At 41.9% G+C, this 20,263-nt stretch overlaps 1 protein-coding gene across 1 annotated transcript in view; it reads right to left on the bottom strand.

Annotated features, from left to right (window-relative positions):
• The window catches only part of LOC144753216 (uncharacterized), a 405,054-nt gene that overhangs the window by 116,015 nt on the left and 268,776 nt on the right, over window positions 1-20,263 (bottom strand). Inside the window, exon 3 of the mRNA XM_078640978.1 lies at window positions 9,646-9,736. Coding sequence (XP_078497104.1) covers window positions 9,646-9,736 — 91 coding nt within the window. The remainder of the gene's footprint in view (window positions 1-9,645; window positions 9,737-20,263) is intronic.

Raw genomic sequence — 20,263 nt, forward strand, 5'->3', positions numbered from 1 at the left:
GCCCATCCCTTTAAATGGCGAAGCTCTATTTGACTTATACTAAAGAATCTTGTTAGTTTTTAAAGACTGTTAGGTTTCACGTTTCAATCGAGAGTATTTATTGTTTCAAGTTACATCCATGCAAACTCTTGGATGTTGATATTTATTTGAAAATTGCATTTTCGGTGCACAAAATAGATGTGGGGTGTACGCAAGCGAGTCTATCTTTGCATAATAGTACAAACTCTGTTTTATGCATGTATAAGTTTAAACGTGTTATAGTAATTTTTAAAATGTGTTTGACATCCGCTCCAGTAGGTCGCTCTGTACGTCTTTGTATAAATCAATGTCTCGTGCATCGGGCCCCAGATACACTCTCTTTGGCACTGGAGTGCGCTTCAGTATTCTGCAGCCGATAGAGTGCACTTGAGGCTGAGCGCAAGGTCTTATGGCGCGATAGAAGCTCATGGTGACATGAATTCCTCCCAAGAGCCACTCTCCACTCAATATAAGGCGATAGCTCTGGCTGAACTCTTATAAGGTCCCAAAGAGCAAGACCTATTGGCTATGGCAATGCTTGTTGTTTATTGTCACATGCGGATGTTATGGTAGTGCTAATGAGGTGAAACCAATGAGCAAACAAAATGAAACAGATACTATCACAAACTATGCTGCATCACACAGCATAATTTGCCTCTTCTTGCAGCATAATTTAGTCAGCCCGCCACATACTCTATGTATCTAGTGGGTTTCAAAAATGAAATGAGCACAGCTTTCTGGCTGGGTCTAGATCTGTGTATGCTCAGAATAGTGATGAAACACAAACATTTCCCTCACTACAGGCACTGCTGTATTGCAGGTTTCTTGAATACCCAGGGATGCATATTAAGGGCAGTATCTGCCTTTGATTTATGAAGTGAGTTGATGACAGCATACCTTTCAATGTGGCATGCAGACTGGCCAGGTTTATCATTTATATCAATTTTGTCATGTTAGATGTTGTATTTACTACAGGTTGTGATTCCTACATAATTGATTAGTGACGTATTGGTCTTGCTGAGGATGGAGCAATGGAGATTGGGCAAAAGATGATGGCTATGACAGCAAGTGTCCTATTATTTAATTTTGGCAATTCACCTTTGAATTTAGATCTCCACATGCTTTTGGATGCATGAATGATGCAGCGATTGACAAGGCATATCTAATTGTCAAAAGACAAGGGATACATAAAGGGGAATTTAGAGACACCTTCGCAGATCCATTCTGCAATGGTTTTTTAGGATATACTTGACATAAATTTCATATTGTTCATATTCAACTTCTTACTGAAGTGCATATTGCTCCAAACTGTCATCCCTTTCTGGTCCACGGCTATGCATACACACAAATTAGAAGATGTAACACACTAGTCTAGCAATCAACAGCGAGGGACTAGCAATTTAAGAAATCAGCATGTTTTCCATCCAGTGGAGTTATGGTAGAGTCATTTACATGTTCACGACTGCTATACAATCAGGCAGTCTCTGATTCCTGTATCTAGCAGAAAGGGTATGAAACTAGCATGAAAACAGAGTACACATTACATTACCAAGGGTTCATTCCCTGCCCGTAAAGGCACATTGCCTGATCAGTCAATGTGTTTACTGTTACTGATCATCTGTTTTCCTCTCCATATTGTTGTGATGTTAATGCTATTGGTTTTACTGGAAATTGTGTTGTATTTACAGAAGTGATATAGTTGAAGTAAAAGGCACTTTACGCCCATTCCCAACCCCACCCATCCAAGGGTTGCGGAAGCTAATTAGCAGACTGGGAGCATTGCTTTTATTTTCCTTTAGTGTAATAGGCTGGCTGGTGAAGTGCACTTCCCATAGTGTGCAGTCACTTCAATTTGCCTTTAGGTGACTACCTGGCTTGATGGTGGTTTTCTATTTGATTTCATGTAACTCCTTGTCTTGATGAGTGCATTGGTTTTAGTTTGTTTGAGGTAACTGCTTCACATGCTGGTTTCATCACACTGCTGATACCCACCCTGAGAAAGCCAGAGCTGCCCTGTTAGTGGTATCAACACCAGTGCGCTTAGGTTCCTTACAGCTCCTTCACTTGAAGTGGGTTACCACCTACCCGTTACTTTTTGTATCCTGCTCGTACCAAGTCAGACCCAGACCAGTCCCCACAGTTGCTCCGGATTAATGGACATTGTCATGTCATCTCAGGCACGATGTAAAGAGTGAGCTGAGGACTCTTTTGGCTCAAGAACCAACTAGCTGGTGACCCTTGTGGTTGTTTAAAGATTTAAGATCAGCCTGTAACTCAGTCTTGAGCTGGGTCGGTGACCTCGATTACAAAGTGGCTGTGCCAGATGTCCCATTATGACCCCTTTTGCCTGTCTCCCCTTCAGGCGCACAGGGCATAAAACTGGGGGGTTCTCAACCCTGCCAAAAAACTGAGGGGTGACCCTAAGAGCACCACTGCCATCCTATCAGGGGTGGGATGCTTTGGTGTGCTGGTCTGGTTTTCTGGGTGCATTGGCTCAAGTTTTTTCCCATGTAATTGATTGGGTGTCTTGGTAAGTTGCTTTAATGTGAATGTCTGACTTATGACTGTGCATTCCTTTCAGTGTGCACTTGCTTCAGTTTACTTTTGAGTCACTGTCTAGTTTGCTGGATGTATTGCTTTCATTTTTTTTTCATTAAACTGTTTGACTTGCTTGGTGCTTTTATGTTGGTGCCTGCATGCTGAGGTGTACTCTTCTTCAGTTTAAATGTATGTGACTGGCCTGTTGACTAGCACCCTGCTTTCAAAGTGAAGGTTCACAGGTTCACACTTGCTTTAGTTTACTTTTGTATGGTTGACCGCATGCACTGTTTTGCTGAATGCATTGCTTTAAGTTACTACTTGATGCATTGCTTTCAGTTTGCTTTAAAGTAATTGCCTCTCATTTTCCCAAAGCGTTGTGAAGGCTGTTTCCCAACTGCGTGCAACTTCTTCTACTCTTAGAGCTGAGATTTTCATGAAAGTCTTATAGTCTGAATTCAGCACCTGAGCGTAATAGGACGAAATGTATGAAGCTCTGTGGTTATACTGAATAAGCAGCTACCTATGTTATGCCATCTATTAATGTAATAACTGCACTTTCACAATTGCTTTATTAACCTTCCTGCTTTCTCAAATTTGCTTGAAAATGCACGATTTTTCTTCTTTTTTTTCAAATTTTTCTTGGGGGGGGGGCGTTATCCCCCCAAACCCCCCTATTGGGGTTCGGGCTGGCTCGCTGCGCTCGCTCGCTACGGTGCTGGATGCAAATCACTTTGCGCCCCACCACTTTGAAATGTCACCCACCGCCCCTGGCTCTAGTGTCAGATCTTTGTCGTTCTGCGAGACCCCGGAGTTTCTCTCCGGAGGATGCAAGCGGCAGTTACCATCGGCTTCGTGCACGGAGGACCACAGACCGGAGGGAGAGAGAAAGAGGGGGTGGAGGCACGTGTGAGGAGAAGAAATGGGTGAAAGAAATGGAGAGTGGCTGGGGGCACATGTGTGAGGAGAGGAAAGGGGTGAAACCAAGGGAGAGTGGCTGGGGGCACATGTGTGAGGAGAGGAAAGGGGTTAAAGCAAGGGAGTGTGGCTGGGGGCACATGTGTGAGGAGAGGAAAGGGGTTAAAGCAAGGGAGTGTGGTGGGTTTAGAAGGAAAGGGTAGGGGTGAAAGAAAATGGGAGGATAAAGGTGAAAGGTGGAGTGCAAAGGTAAAGAGGGGGAGCAAGAATGAAAACTGAGGGTATGGGGCAGGTGAGACGAGAAAGAAGGGGTGAAAGAGAGGGGGAGTGAGCAAAGAAGTCATAGAGGTGGGAAAGAACGAAAGGGTAGTAGGGGGTGAGAGAAACTGGGCGAATGAACGTGAAAGGTGGAGAAAAGTAGAGAGGAGTGAGCAGGAGGTTCAGCCGGCAGTTGTACAAAATCGGATGAATTTAATTCTCCTTATTTAATGCGACCCAATATAATTGCATCCTAGACGCTAGCAATTACAGGCCGGAATTTTCTGCAGGAGGCGCATTGAGAGATATGTTAACTGTACTGTTAAGCGCTTATCATTATTTACCCTTTTGGCATTCTGCTAATCTCCGATCTATGCCCTGCTTGACAGCTACTCACTCTCCACTCTATTGAGCCCTTTGTTGTAGGAAAAATGGCCAAATAAAATGCCGCAAAATTGCCACTAAATCTCCATATTTGTGCCGCTAAATTTCCATTTTTGTTCCGCTAAATTTGCTAATCCATGCCGCTATATCCTGGGGGGTCTGAATTGGTGTGGACCTTGGCCAGACTGAAGCCTTGGAGGAACACCGCCACTGATTAAAACAGGATACAATTAAATTCCTAGTTATGCACATACTTCATATAGGAATCTGGTGAGGACACCGGGTATTTTGTAATGACTGAATCACAGCATGCTTGACTGGATATATATCTCTATACTGCACAGCAGCAAAGGACACATTTCATCTCATGCACCATTAATTCAAATCCAAAGCCAGTGTGTGTTACTTGGAAATGTGTAGCAATGAATGTCCTGGACCGGCCCCTGCTAGCATTGGCATTCGAAATGATGGACCCAGCTGTAATTAGTGGAGGAGGATGAAGCTCATTGGCCCCGTGTTGGACCTCGTCCTCCGTGCCTCCGAAGCGATCCTCCACCTCTCCTGGCAGCCGCTGCAGAAGGAGGTGATGGGAGCAGCGGACCGCACTGGCTGCAGTGCAAAGCAACTTGCACCTTCTGCAAGGAGCGGTGCCATCCCGTGCAAGGTATGCTAGAGTCGGAGGTAAGGGATAGCACAATACTCCACGTGCATACGAGCACAGCAATGCAGGCAGCGGTACCCAAAGCTCAAGGGCTGCTGTGGCGGTGGGAGGCTGGGTCCCCTCTCCTATTGTCCATTATAAAGTGCAGCATCCTGCTGCCACTGCATGGTATGCTTCACACGCACCTAAGCGCTGCCAGTTGCAGAGCGGGGGCTGTGGAGGGGTAAGTGTTGGAGTGGGGTCAATGGTTGCAACAAGGGGATAGCTGGAAAATTACAATACCCCCGTTATGAACGGGCAACTTAAGATGATTGAGCCCCTTGCAAAATATAAAGAAGGGTTACACAGTCTTCCATATTTCACAGATATTCATTGGCCTTGGGCTGATTGGGGGCCTCCTAAAGGGTTGGGGCCAACTTGCGCTGCAGGGGCTTGGGTTAGGCCCCTGCTATAAACCTTGGCAATCATGGCACCAAATAGGCATGCCCAAGCCTTCCTAGAAGAGTCTGCCCCACTAGCATTTTCTTCTTACCCTTCAGTCATACTTAATTCAGTCCACCATCTCCCTTCCACTCATTCATTCACTTCCCATTCAGGTATTTCTTTCACCCATTGATCTGTTCATCCTTTCACCCCTTTTGCATCTTCCTTGGCACCCTTACTTCCACTCTTCCTTTCTTGCACCTTTACTCTGTTCCATTTTCCTTCTCCACATTACCTTCTTCCAATACTTTCACCATTACATCCTTCCATTCCTCCGCATCTTTCACCCCCTACCCATTTTGCTTCCTCCTTCGTACATCTCCTGTCTTATGTCTCTCTTGCTCAATTCTTCTATTTGCCCCACCCCCTCAATGCCCTGTCTTTCTTCAGGGGGGCTCCTGAGGGGGAGAGTCAACTCACTGCTCTGAGAGCAGAAAAAAAATTGCAATAACTTTGTTAGTATCATTTTATTTTTCTTTGCAACAGGGCTGGGTTATGGTGGGCCTGGGAGGAGTTATGAGTGCACACTCTCAAAGTGCGCATGACTGCTTGGCCGTCAGTCTTGGCCCGGCCAAAGCATCATGCGCACTTAGCATTTTCCCTACCAGGCTGCATTACACAGGCTGGTGGGGAACATGCCCAGGCACCCAAGCCCGATCTCAGTGTTGCACCACGGTGCTCAGATCAATTACAATGCTGCATTGCAATTGGCTTAAAGGAACCAATCACAACGCTGCATTGCAGCCTTGTGATTGGCTTAGGAGATCCCGGTGCTTCCTGGTTCCAGACTTGCCAGGAAGAGAAGGAACGATGAAAGATGGCGGCCGTGGAAAGGTAAGTGTTTCTTTTTATTTATTGCTTTTTTGTCAAACTCCCCCACCGCCACTCCCGTTCCCTGTCAGCCACTACTGCAGGCTCCCCAATTGGCAATATTTCTCTTTCATTTTCTTTTTCATTGCACTAGGATCATCTGACATTTCTTTTATAGCTGTTAATACTACCAAAATAGTACACAGATTTGGGCCTCCTGGATACATTTGTGGGTAGTGCTTAGAGCACAGGTTCAGGTTTGGTGGGACTAGCTCGGCATTTCATCCTACATAGGTCAATGTGTCGATACCACTGGGATGGATGCAGAAACACCTTGCAGTGCACATTTGTGATGGCAAATGCTACTTAACTAGATTTCCGTAGGAAAAGACATTGCCATCACATGACTAGACTGCTATTAGTGCTTAGATCTATTTGTTCCACAGCTAACGTTTTATGCATTATACTTGAGTATCAGTAATTTGATATTGTTTCCCTTTCCTTTTTATTTACATTATTGAAAGGATTCCCCCAGGTTTAGTGCTTTTCGGGGGGTTAAAACAAGCACAAATAATAACCAAAAATGCTTGGGTGGCTGGTGCTCCCTCGTGGCAGCAGATTCCACAATGAAAAATTGAAATACTTGGTGAATTAACAATTCCCAGAGATATTCTAGGAGTAGTGTTACAACAGTAAATACGTCTCCTGGTCTATCTGGGGGAGAGTTGCATTTTCCCCGTGTTTCACAACTGGAAACCTCCCCATGCCACCCACTCCTTGAGAGGATATCTCAATGATAGTGGCTGTAGTGTGAAAGTTGAGAGCTTTCAGCAGTGCTGTTGTGCTGTATAAGTATTGAAGAGAAATATCATGTGCTGTGGCTGACTTCTGAGAAAGCTTACTTGATTTGTTGCTCCCTGAGCTGCACCTGTTTTGTTAGTGTTTCTTAACTTTTATAGGTGCTCCCCACGCTTGGTACCTGTTCTGTGAGATGGGGATGGGGAAGCTTGCAGTATTGCTGCCTGGAGTGTACCTGTGCTCTCAGGGAGAAAATATTGACTGCTGATGCTCGAGTTGTAACTCGCCTGCAATGGATGGAAGCGTAAACTGTTGCTACCTGAGGTGTGTGTTTGGCAGAACTATTTTTGGCTCCTCTTGTTGCTGTCACCGGTCATTCATGTCTGCGTAGCGCCAAGAGTACAGAGTTTCTGGTTATCTGTGATATTGAGTTGCTGTGGAGGAGTAGAGTTGGACTACAGCTGATCTGTGCCTTCCTTTAAGATGTGCCAGAACAAGTAAGATTAATGACTTTATCTCTGGAAAGAATCCCAATTTATTTTATAGTACTTCGAGACAAGAATAAAACATTTCACAGCCAACACGTGTTTCGCCCCCTTACACTGGCCATCCGGCCTGGGGCTTCCTCGGGGCGTATTATAGGCTAAGGTCAGGGTAAAGGTATATAATCAGATCCTTTCCCTGTGCTTCATGTAAACCAAATCTTAGCTAGCGGAGGTATGCGTCTCCTCACCGGTCTTCTGGATCCATCTGCATGGGATCCGTCAGCAGGGACATCTGTGAAATCGAGTTGCTGTGGAGAAGTAGAGTGGGACTACAGCTGATCTGTGCCTTCCTGACAGTAACTACTCACACCTCGGAAACCTGAGAGCTTTACTTTATGCTAACAGGTACATTTAAATGATATGAAATCTTTCTGAACAGGTATAATCGTCACCCAATATCAGCAAATCGAGCTGTATTATCACGTCTCCGAAATGCTATGAATGATGTCAAAATCTACCAGATGACTAAATATAACTTTAAATTGGAGCCTTGTCATGAAATTCTCCTTCGTCCAGTCTTGATGCTTCAGCCAACATCACTTTCCATTCTAGCGAACTGTAGTTTCGCTATTCCTGTTAAATGGATGGGCTATTGGGCCTACCCCCGCAGCAAACTATAGGCTCTTGTAAAAAACACAGGGGCATATTTACAAGCCCTTATCGCCACCACAGCGTTACTTTTAAAGATGTTGTGATGGCGATAGGGGCTTTGCCTTCTTTACAAGGCAGCGTTAAGCCACTTAAATAAGGCATCCTTTCACGCTATTCTTAGTGCTCTATTAGTATAGCGGGCGGATCGTCACCGCCCGTATGGCGGAGGCGATCCGCCCACCATTTCCCACCGCCCAACTACCATTTCCCCCGCCATATTGCGATGGCGGGGGACCCCATCAGATGGAAAGACCGTCCGCTGGTTTTCCGCCAGTCGGGCGGAAAAGGGCTCCAATATGGTGGCGGTGTCTGCAAGACACCGCCATCTATATTTTAGGATGAATGTGGAGACGTGCCTTTCCACGGCGGCGTTCACCGCTTTGGTGGTGGGCGGTGGTAATAGGGCCCTTAGTGTGAAAGGGGAGGGCAATGGGTGTTGCTGTGAGCGTTCCACTGCAACTCCCATTGATTTTGACGCTACCCCTTATTTACAAGGGTGGCGTAAATATGGGCCAGTGGCAAAATTAAGACCAGGGAAAACCAGGTCTTACCCTGGCAAAATGAGGAGAAATGCTTAATTTCTTCTCATTTTTGCTGTTTCCATGTGTGCTGCATTGTGCAGCCCACATGGAAACAACAAAAAGCCTTTGATTGTTTATGTGCAGGAAAGTGTCCCTTCCTGCACATAAACAATAATTAAAAAAAATTAGGTTTAGCAACTTCTATGTGTGTTGTATTAAGCAGCACACATTGAAGTTTCAAATCGCCATTTTAGATTGTTTATTTGGAGGACATGGGCACCTTCCTATACATAAACAATCATTCGCCTTAACTCAGGCACCCTTGCACTATGGTGCAAGGATGCCTGCATTGGTGCTATGGAAAAGTAAGCGTACCTTCAAGGGATTTTGTTAATTTTAGTTAAAGCTTCAAGCTAAAAATCAATTAGTGACCCCAAACAATTTAGGTCAAATGTGCAGAAATGCAACGACAATTATTCATTCACTATAAAGCAGTCACAATAGGTGATCAAAGGAGAAAAAGAATATATAGCGGGTGTATATGAAAAGTTTGTATTTAATACTATATGAAGATTAAAAAGGGTACAGAATCAATGTCAACAATGTTGCAGGAAGTACATATTAGGTAGTCAATCAAAACACTTCTTTAAAACAATTGTATACGCTTTTCTTCCTTATTAAAATTAGTCTAAAAATCCAGGGAAGAGAAAGCGTGAGTCATGCATTGGTGCTAGACAGCTGAATTTAGCGTCAGCGCAGGCAAAAACACAGGACTGCACCATTTTCTTGTAAATATTGTGCCTGGTTAGCCTTCTTGGCCTAACGGCATGCTTCATCACTTTCATTGTAAATATACCCCACAGACTGGCTGAGATTGACCCTCGTCACACCAGGGCAGTTGGCATTTCTGAGAACATGTATACCCAATACCACCAGGGGACAACAAGCCCCTAAAGACGTTCTGGCATATTCCTCAAAGGTAAGGCAACACTTCCAAATGTAGTGGGGCTGAAATTGGCCATAGATAAGTGAAAAATGTTCAGGCTATTAATTCACATACCTCCTCAATGGCTCTGCTGAGCCCCTCATCTTCTGGGCCCTCCATCTTCTAGACCCTCCATCCTCAGGTTTCGCCATGCGTGTATGCCCATCTACAATATGGGATGAAGATTTTCAGCTTTAAAAATCAGATGCAGTGCAGAGACAACCCTGTGCCTAGGTAAGATAATTACAAATCTTGCTTGTTGCACTGTACATTTGAATTTATACACTACCCTAACCGTTGAACAATTATAATTCAGTTAAATATAGAGCATTTTTATATATTGAAATTGTTTAAGTCTACCCTTACACAGTTGTTTTTATAAACGTTCTTGCTTTCTCAAATTTGTTTGAAAGTGCCCCATTTTCATACTTAAAAAAAACATTTTCCTGGGGGAGAACGCCCCCCGAACCCTTCTCATGACAGCCAGCCTCACTTGCTACGCTCGCTCGCCATAGGGCAATCATCTCAAACTTTTACGCCTCACCACTTTCAAATGTCACCATCTGCCACTGCCTAAATCTCAAATATTTGTAAGTCACCCCGAAGGAGGCCTTATTGCCCAAAAGGTACAGTGCATGGTATTTAGAAATAGGGCATGTAAAAGTGTAAGGTTAAACATGATGGTACGGTGAAGAAACCCTAAAAGCTATTTTAGCTGTAGCAGGGGTTGCTTGCTCCATAGGAAAGCAGTGGGACGCAACAGTAAAATACTAATACGGTTCACTGACAGAATATCAACCTCAAAAATATAGATGAAAAGATATTGAGGTAAAAATATAGAATGCAAAAATATTGACTCCCTATACTTAAACAGGTAAGTACAAAAATATTGAGAAACAAACATTGATGTCAAAAATATAGTTGCATAAAATATAGATTTTTATATATATATATACAATAAAATAATAAATATTAAATATGTTAAATAATGAAATTAATTAAATATACATTTGAACAAATATAACAAATAAACATAAAGAAAGTTAAACATGCATACATAATAATTAATATATGGATATATATATATATATATATATATATATATATATATATATATATATATATATATATATATATATATACTTCAAAACAATCAAGACAACTATTAATTTTAATTTATTTTATAATTTTAAAATTATATCGAAATTTACAAATAAATAAATATATATACACATATATATATATATATTAATATATACCAATAACATAAAATCATATTAAAGAAAATATCCTATTATAAATTAATACATTAAAATATTTAAAATCTTTAAACTTACATTTCCCACTCCAGTAAGTGCAACAGTAGGGAAAGTGTTGGATAGTGGAGGATTAAAGCTTACTATTCCCAGTCCAGTCAGTGCAACAGTAGGGAAAGTGTTGGATAGCAGAGGGGTAAAGATGCCTATTTCCACTCCAATGAGTGCAACAGTAGAGAAAGTATTGGATAGCGGAGGTGTAAAAATTACTATTCCCACTCCACTGAGTGCAACAGTAGGAAAAGTGTTGGATAGCGGAGGGGTAAAAATTATTAATACCACTTCAATAAGTGCAAGAGTAGGAAAAGTGTTGGATATCAAAGGGTTAAAATGACTATTTCCACTCCAGTGAATGCAACAGTAGGGAAAGAGTTGGATAGCGGAGGGAAAAAAATTACTATTCCCACTACAGTCAGTGCAACAGTAGGGAAAGTGCTGGATAGCAGAGGGGTAAAAATTGCTATTCTTACTCCAGTGAGTGCAACAATAGGGGAAGTGTTGAATAGCGGAGGGGTGAAAATTACTAGTCCCACTCCAGTGAGCGCAACAATAGGGAAAGTGTTGGATAGCGGAGGGGTAAAAATTACTATTCCCACTTTAATAAGTGTAACAGTAGGGAAAGTGTTGGATTGCGGAGGGGGTAACAATTAATGTTCCCACTCCAGTCAGTTCAAAATTAAAAAACAAACAAAATATTAGCAAAAACAAAAAAATATTAAAAAAACAAAATATATAATTATGTTAAAAATGTAAATACAAATATATTTAATATTAAAAAAAAAAAAAAAACATATTATAATGTTAAATACATATGACAAATACCCACAAATATATTAAATAAACTAAAAAATAATTTTCAAACAAATTTATATTTTTAATTAGAAAATATTTAGAAACAAAAACTTTATTCCATAAATGCAGTATTTTTTTATTTCCTAAATTACTATTCCCACTCCACTGAGTGCAACAGTAGGGAAAGTGTTGGATAGCGGAGGGGTAAAAATTATTATTACCACGTCAATAAGTGCAAGAGTAGGAAAAGTGTTGGATATCAAAGGGTTAAAATGACTATTTCCACTCCAGTGAATGCAACAGTAGGGAAAGAGTTGGATAGCGGAGGGAAAAAAATTACTATTCCCACTACAGTCAGTGCAACAGTAGGGAAAGTGCTGGATAGCAGAGGGGTAAAAATTGCTATTCTTACTCCAGTGAGTGCAACAATAGGGGAAGTGTTGAATAGCGGAGGGGTGAAAATTACTAGTCCCACTCCAGTGAGCGCAACAATAGGGAAAGTGTTGGATAGCGGAGGGGTAAAAATTACTATTCCCACTTTAATAAGTGTAACAGTAGGGAAAGTGTTGGATTGCGGAGGGGGTAACAATTAATGTTCCCACTCCAGTCAGTTCAAAATTAAAAAACAAACAAAATATTAGCAAAAACAAAAAAATATTAAAAAAACAAAATATATAATTATGTTAAAAATGTAAATACAAATATATTTAATATTAAAAATAAAAAATAAAAACATATTATAATGTTAAATACATATGACAAATACCCACAAATATATTAAATAAACTAAAAAATAATTTTCAAACAAATTTATATTTTTAATTAGAAAATATTTAGAAACAAAAACTTTATTCCATAAATGCAGTATTTTTTTATTTCCTACCCCAGAACACCACACAATTCACAACCCACTTCTAATTTGTTTTAAAAATGTACTTCCATAATTGACATAATTAATTACCAATTAAAGAAATATTATTAATTAAAAAAAATGTAAACTCATAAAAACAAATTCACTTCCCACACTTTACCCCTATAATCCCCACAACCCACAGCTAAAATTAAACTGTAAAAAAAGAATTACACAATTAAAACTTATTTTCAATAAAAAAACTAATAGGATTTAACAACTAATTATTATTATTATTATTATTATTATGTATTCTTATATAGCGCTCGATTACCCGCAGGCATCTCGGCGCTTGCCTTCGGAACCCGTCCTGGCTTCCCCAAGGTGAAAGCCAGGCATCCCTCCACGGGGGGGCCGTAGTGGAGATTAAGCAGGCTAATGCCCAGAGCTGCAGAGTGTGAACCAGTGATTCGAGTAGGCACCGAAACGAGAAATATCGAGTCCGTGGATATTTGGGCTCAATACCCTGCCGCGTCGGGAATTGAACCCTGGTCCCAGGTCTGACCTCTGTTTCAGGGTCTGCCTCCTCTAACCAGTGAGCCACACTTCTCCACTTATAAAGTAAGTAAAATTAATTTACTCCCCACCCTTTACCCCTATAAAAGTAAAACCCACACACATAAACATAAACAATTACCCTAAATAAATATCAAATAATTAAGATTAATGATCAACTAATTAATAATTAATTAAACATAAATTAGTTCCCATCCTTTACCCCTATAAACCCCACAACCCACACCTAAAATTATTTACACACTTACTATAATTAATTGTCAATTAATTAGTTAATGTTAATTAACAACTAATTATTAACTAATTAAAAACAAATTACTTCCCACCCTTTACCCCTATAAATCCCACAACCCACACCTAAAAAGTACCCCAAAAATTGAAAACCCAATTAATATTATAAGATCTCAAATAAATAAATATTAATAAATTAAAAATATTCATTAATTTATTATAATTACATTACTTCCCACCCTATTCCCCTACAAACCCGCAACCCTCTACTGAACTAAAAAACACAAAAGTTAAGTCAAATAAAATCAATATCTGCAAAAAATTTGACACATATATTAAAAAACATAAATACTTAACAAAAAATACATCACATACATTTAAAATATATGCTAAAATACATAACACAAATAAAAAAATTGATATTTTAAACAACTATATTTTTGTAATTGATATTAATAACTTTTATATTTTTAAAAATGATATTACTTACCTTCAAATCAATATTCTTGACAGCGATATTCTTGCGCTCAATATTTTCATTTAACGATATTTTTAACTCAATATTATGGTAGGTCGAATTTTTTACCCTCGATATTCCGTCTCATTACCTACTAATACTGTATCTCTGGAATGGAACTAGCCAGAAAACTAAGCAACAATTTTTAATAGTTATTTAAAGTCTATTTCAATGGTGAAGTCATATTTTTCTCAATATTACAGAAAAGTAACTTCTAGAGAGTTACTTTTGTCCTGCCTAACATCCCTGAAAGCTAAATCTGCATTTTGGTCTCCACTCCCTCCAAATTTGCCAACCCAGTAATTAGCAATTAAATAAACGTGAGTGAAGTGTTAGCTTGCTCCCAAGGGAAAAGATTATATGCTGACCTGAATGGGCAGAGATTACCAATCTGAACCTGGCAGAATATGGATAGGGAGGTAATAGTATCAATTGTCAAGTCCTGCTTGAATGTCGCATCCTGCTGACAGATCTGCTGGGGCCCTTTAAATGACACAGGGAAACAGACCACAATTAGGCCGTCCAAAATGTCACCACCTGGATCATCGAAAGCGCTGGCAGAGTCACCACACATAAAACCTACAAAATCCAACAATACCTCCAAACATGATTGCTGCTACACCACAGAACTCAGGATCACCAAATGCAACCGTCACCAACTCAAGAAACAATGGCGCACCACTAAGAACCCCGCCTACAGAGCAGCTCGCAAAACAGCTCTTAGCAGCTATCACTGACACATCAAAGAAGCCAAGAAAGCAGCCATCATCCCCTGCATCGACTCCTCGGCCAACAACACAAAGGAACTCTTCAAACGGTCAAAGAGTTCTCCAATCAACCATCAACCAGATGCTTACTGAATTCCTGGAACAAAACCATCTACTGGACACCTCACCATCAAGGTTCCGTACCAACCACAGCACTGAGACCGCGCTGTTTGCCCCTACAGACGACATCAGAATGCTCCTCGACCATGGAGAAACTGTGGCCCTTATCCTCCTTGGCCTCGAAGGGGTGTTCAGCACCATCTCCCACAACACCCTCATCAACAGACTCCACAACATAGGCATACAACAAGACACCTTCAAGTGGATCGCCTCCTTCCTTACAGGATGCACACAGAGCATCCAACTGACTCCCTTCACCTCCTCACACAAAGACATCAAATGCAACATACCACAAGGATCATCCCTCAGCCCCACCCTGTTCAACATCTACATGACCCCCTTGCCGACATCGTCAGATCCCACGGGCTACACATAATGTCCTGCAGAGACGATACTCAACTGATCCTCTCGCTCACTGAGGATCCCTCCAACACCAAAACCAACTTCTGCAACGCCATAAACAACGTAGCCAAATGGATGAGAGACAGCCGCCTCCCATAAAACTGAAGTACCTATCTTGGGGAAGACCACCTCCACATGGGACCCCACCTGGTGGCCTGCAGAACTCATACCTACACTCTGAACAACTGACCATTCATGCAACCTCGGCATCAACCTTGACAGCCAACCGGCCATGAAATGACAAGTCAACGCAGTCGCCTCCTCCTGCTTCTACACACTTTGCATGCTGAATTTGTAGATGGCTCTGAACCAACACCAGAAAGACGCTCACTCAAGCCCTCATCAACAGGCGCCTCGACTGCGGTAACACCCTCTACACTGGCATCTCCACCCAGCTCCTCAGAAGCCTCCAGACCATACAGAACGGTGCAGCCAGACTCATCCAGGACCTCCACAGCCGAACCCATATCGCCCCTCACAAACCCATATCGCTCCAGTAGAGATGCAAGTTCAAGTTCAACACACAGCCCTCTAGACACCTGCAGTCCTTTTCATTCGTCCTTGCACACACACACACCATATCCGTTGTAGCTTCAGTATGGCTGCTCCTCCTACATTGCAGCCGAAACCTGGAACGATCTTCCCCTCCAGCTCCCTCACTGCCAGACTTCAGAAAGATACTCAAGTCCTGGCTCTTCGACGGAGACACAGTACCCTGATACCCCTGGGGTGACAGTGCTGTGCTAAAGAAATGCTGTTTGATTGATTGATTAATTGATTGATGGGGCACACATCAAAGAGGCCTTCCCTAGTCACAGGCCAATTTTAGCTGAGACTTTGGCAGGCTCTAGTTTTGTTCCTCCAGCTAGTCAGGCACCAATCACAATGGGCCTCTTTTGATACTACAGTGTCACAGCTCATTTGACAGGTCTGCTGGATCTACATACAACACTAGAGGTGCACTTCAAAGGGTGAATGCAAGATACCCAAACAATTCTTGTGTATCCCCTGACAACTTAGCTTTGTTCTACCAGACCTCTGTCTCTGCAGTTGCTGTGGGTATAGGGACTGCATCTAACTGGATTTTACTGTTTGATGTGTGAGGACACTAGGATTACCAAAAGATACTTCCCACGTACAACTCCAGCCTCGGAGCCCATGTGTAGTGTAGCCTAAGACTTCAGCCATCTTTAAAAATACAAAGTGAGTAGAGTTAGCCCTAGGAACCTTTACTTGGCTAGGGTACCTCCGGGGTCATTCCCACCCATTAGCTCATGCCAGGCATAAATGTGTTATCTCTGGGCACATACTTCTGAGCACTTCTGGACCTGTGGAAGATCAGAAGAGGACTGAACCTACTGTCTGAGACCGGAGCCAAGAAGACTGGACCAGCTCTCTCTCATGTACCCCGGACAAAGAAGTCAACTCCAAGGGCCATAAGGATGACCTCCTGTTCAAGCTACAGGGATACCAGAAGCATTTCCCTGCAACTGACCAGTGGCAACTGAACCCTCCTGTTGGAGGGTCCTGCCCCTATTCATTTCTAACTGCCACCCATGAGGGGCTGGTGGGCTTTAGAAGTGAATAAGTAGAAGGGAGGTCTCCTCTCAGATCCAATCAGGGACGAGGAGAAAACAACAGAGGAAAACAAAGGAATGGTCCCTAGTAGGCCTAGAGTTTAGGCAGAGAAAAGGAATATATTTCTTTTAGGAGGATGTAGAGGGGGAATGAAGGGGAGTGAGCCGGCAATTAGCCTATAGATGCCATAACCACATGAAAAATAAATCACAATGATTGAGGGAAAAGGTACAAAAAATAATTCATAACACAAGATTTAGAAAATTGTACAATTTTTAATTCACAAAATACAAAAAATAAATATCTAGTGCCAGTAAAATACAATATTAAAAATGTACTTGAAATGTACATGGATACACAAGTATATTAAAAAGCATGAACACAAGTTGTCGACGCAGCGTTTCGGTATCTAAGATGTAACCTTCATCAGGACAGGGTTCTTAAAACGGAGAAGTATAGATCCTCTCTGTTTGATTCTGTGTTACTATCGTAACATCACACCAGGTGGTGGCATATTCCTTTGGGTGATAGGACGGTTCTTAAAAAGGAGGACTCTTGGTGTACGCTTGACTTATATACACCGCTACAGTGGTTCAATTTATTCTATACGGTATTACCTTAATCAATTGGTAATTTTCTAGAATGATGCTGTTACATCCTCATGATAAAGAAGCAGAGATGAAGAGTGGAGGTAGCCACCGTTGATAAGTTGCTTACTGTTAGTATCAGGTCATATAGGTTTAGTTTAATTCCTGCTTGTCGGGATATGTTAGTCCCTTTTATGCTGGTTTATCGCATCGTTAAATTGGTGCGACGCACTCATTTGTCTCCAAAACAGGTAAGATTAATCACCAGGCTTATAGAATTGCTCCGGCCTCCCTGCTACCTCGCCTCTCTCTGTTCTTGAATGTGAACAGAGAGAGGCGAGGTAGCAGGGAGGCCCTAACAGTAAGCAACTTATCAACGGTGGCTACCTCCACTCTTCATCTCTGCTTCTTTATCATGAGGATGTAACAGCATCATTCTAGAAAATTACCAATTGATTAAGGTAATACCGTATAGAATAAATTTAACCACTGTAGCGGTGTATATAAGTCAAGCATACACCAAGAGTCCTCCTTTTTAAGAACCGTCCTATCACCCAAAGGAATATGCCACCACCTGGTGTGATGTTACGATAGTAACACAGAATCAAACAGAGAGGATCTATACTTCTCCGTTTTAAGAACCCTGTCCTGATGAAGGTTACATCTTAGATACCGAAACGCTGCGTCGACAACTTGTGTTCATGCTTTTTAATATACTTGTGTATCCATGTACATTTCAAGTACATTTTTAATATTGTATTTTACTGGCACTAGATATTTATTTTTTGTATTTTGTGAATTAAAAATTGTACAATTTTCTAAATCTTGTGTTATGAATTATTTTTTGTACCTTTTCCCTCAATCATTGTGATTTATTTTTCATGTGGTTATGGCATCTATAGGCTAATTGCCGGCTCACTCCCCTTCATTCCCCCTCTACATCCTCCTAAAAGAAATATATTCCTTTTCTCTGCCTAAACTCTAGGCCTACTAGGGACCATTCCTTTGTTTTCCTCTGGGCTTTAGAAGTGTACTCCTGTGGATTGGATCTTAAAGGATAAAAATCAGAAGGTCTTGTATGTTTATAATTTTGGGGTCATTTTGTTTACCAAACACATTGCCTCTAAGAAAACCTTGTCTGCTCTGTGCCATAGCTACCAGGCGGTTGAGCTCAGGTCAATTTAGTGACTTTAAGAGTTCACCCTTACAAGGATTGTGATTATTACATGCAGTGGTTACTTACACGCTGAAGTTATAACGCAATTTCTTACAGTTGTTGTAGAGCTTACATTTAGGGGCCTATTCCGATCTGGGTCGGAAATCACTCCGACCAAGCCGTATCCAGGGTGTTTTCCGACGATCCTGACTCCTGGAGGCCGACAGAGTGAGTACGATGCGGCCGTATGCTGTCAGACTCGTTTCGGTCGGACTCCCATTGAAGTCAATGGGAGCCGGTCATACAACGCGTACATGGGCTCCTATTGACTGAATGGGTACGTTCCGGACAAGTGCGCCCCCTACAGTGTGTACGCATCAGTGCCATATGCACCGTACATGCCTGTGTTGGGGAGACCCATGGGTTTCCCCCTGTGTCCGAGCCGTAAGGCTGCGGGTACCAGGGGGTCCGATGCGGCCCCTCAAAGACCGACTCCGGGAGCTATTGCGAGCGGGAAGCTCCGACTCGATCCGGCTGTCCGAATCGCGCATCGTAGTGGCTCAGTCAGAATTCGCCTCCATTGCACGCCGCGGTTAGCTTACGGTCGAGATGTACGGAGTGATTCGGACCCGGAAACGATTCGGCCAGAGATTTCACGCTTGTTCGCATCGTACTTCGTCGTCTGGACCCATGTACGAACCAGACGGAAATTCAGCCTCGGAATCCGACCCGCTAATCCCGAACCCGATTCAGAGCCCTTCCGACTGAGATCGGAATCGGCCCCTATGTGTCCCTTTTAGATTGCCTTTTTAACTTAGCATATTTTTTCACATGCCTTCCCTACTGCAAGAATGTGCTGTGCACACATTTATTTCTGATAAACATTGTCACCCTGTAGTCTGCATATTTTATACAATACCTTATTCTATTTTTGCTCATATTCAGACGGGGTGCATTTTGTTATTGCACTGAGGTCAGCTTACTGACGTACAGTACTAAGGTCTAGTATATGGGTGCTCCTGACTTGCTCTCTTGCATAGATAGGAGTAATCTTAGTAACATTATGAACAATTAACATGGATAAATTGTTTGTGTTTTTCACCATTCTAATACTGCTTGTAACAATGATGTTTCTCATCTTTCTAATAATCACAGTTCATGTGTTAGGTACAAAGATTAGAGTTTTTCAATATACATTTGAAAATGCATTATCGTATCTTTTCTTTGTGACACCATGGGCATGGACAAGTGACAAATGAAAGGGTAAGATCTGTTTCCAAGTATTCCAAGAGGATCAGAGTGGTCATGTTCGAGGTTACCGACAACTATAACTCTATAAAGTTAGAAGTTTAGATCAGGTACTGTGAGCTAGCCAAACAAACATTTACTAATTATAGCAAGAAACAGTAGATAGAAGGTTATACGCTTGCGCTCTATTGTCAACAGTAATTTCAATGAAACTTATTAGGGCTGCTACTAGGGATAAAGATGACGTCTTTCTATCGTCATCAAATAATGCAGAAAAACCACATCAAGAAGGATAAACACGATATATCCCGAGCAGGATTGAACAGATAAGTTGTACAAATCTTGGATTAGAAGTTGGCGATGCCACCAATTATCAGTTCCAAGTGGCACGAAAAGGGAGTACGTTTGGAGTTCAAAATTGTATTCCACGAAGAAGTAGCACCTCAAGTAAAGATTAACGATACCCTCGTCTGGGCAAAGTTCGGTCCCGCAATCGAGTCAATTTAGTATTTCATATATCTGTGGCAGCACGAGTACGGCGTCTTGCTCGATT

Source organism: Lissotriton helveticus, chromosome 5_1 (assembly GCF_964261635.1).
Source record: "Lissotriton helveticus chromosome 5_1, aLisHel1.1, whole genome shotgun sequence".
In the NCBI taxonomy this organism is placed as follows: domain Eukaryota; kingdom Metazoa; phylum Chordata; class Amphibia; order Caudata; family Salamandridae; genus Lissotriton; species Lissotriton helveticus.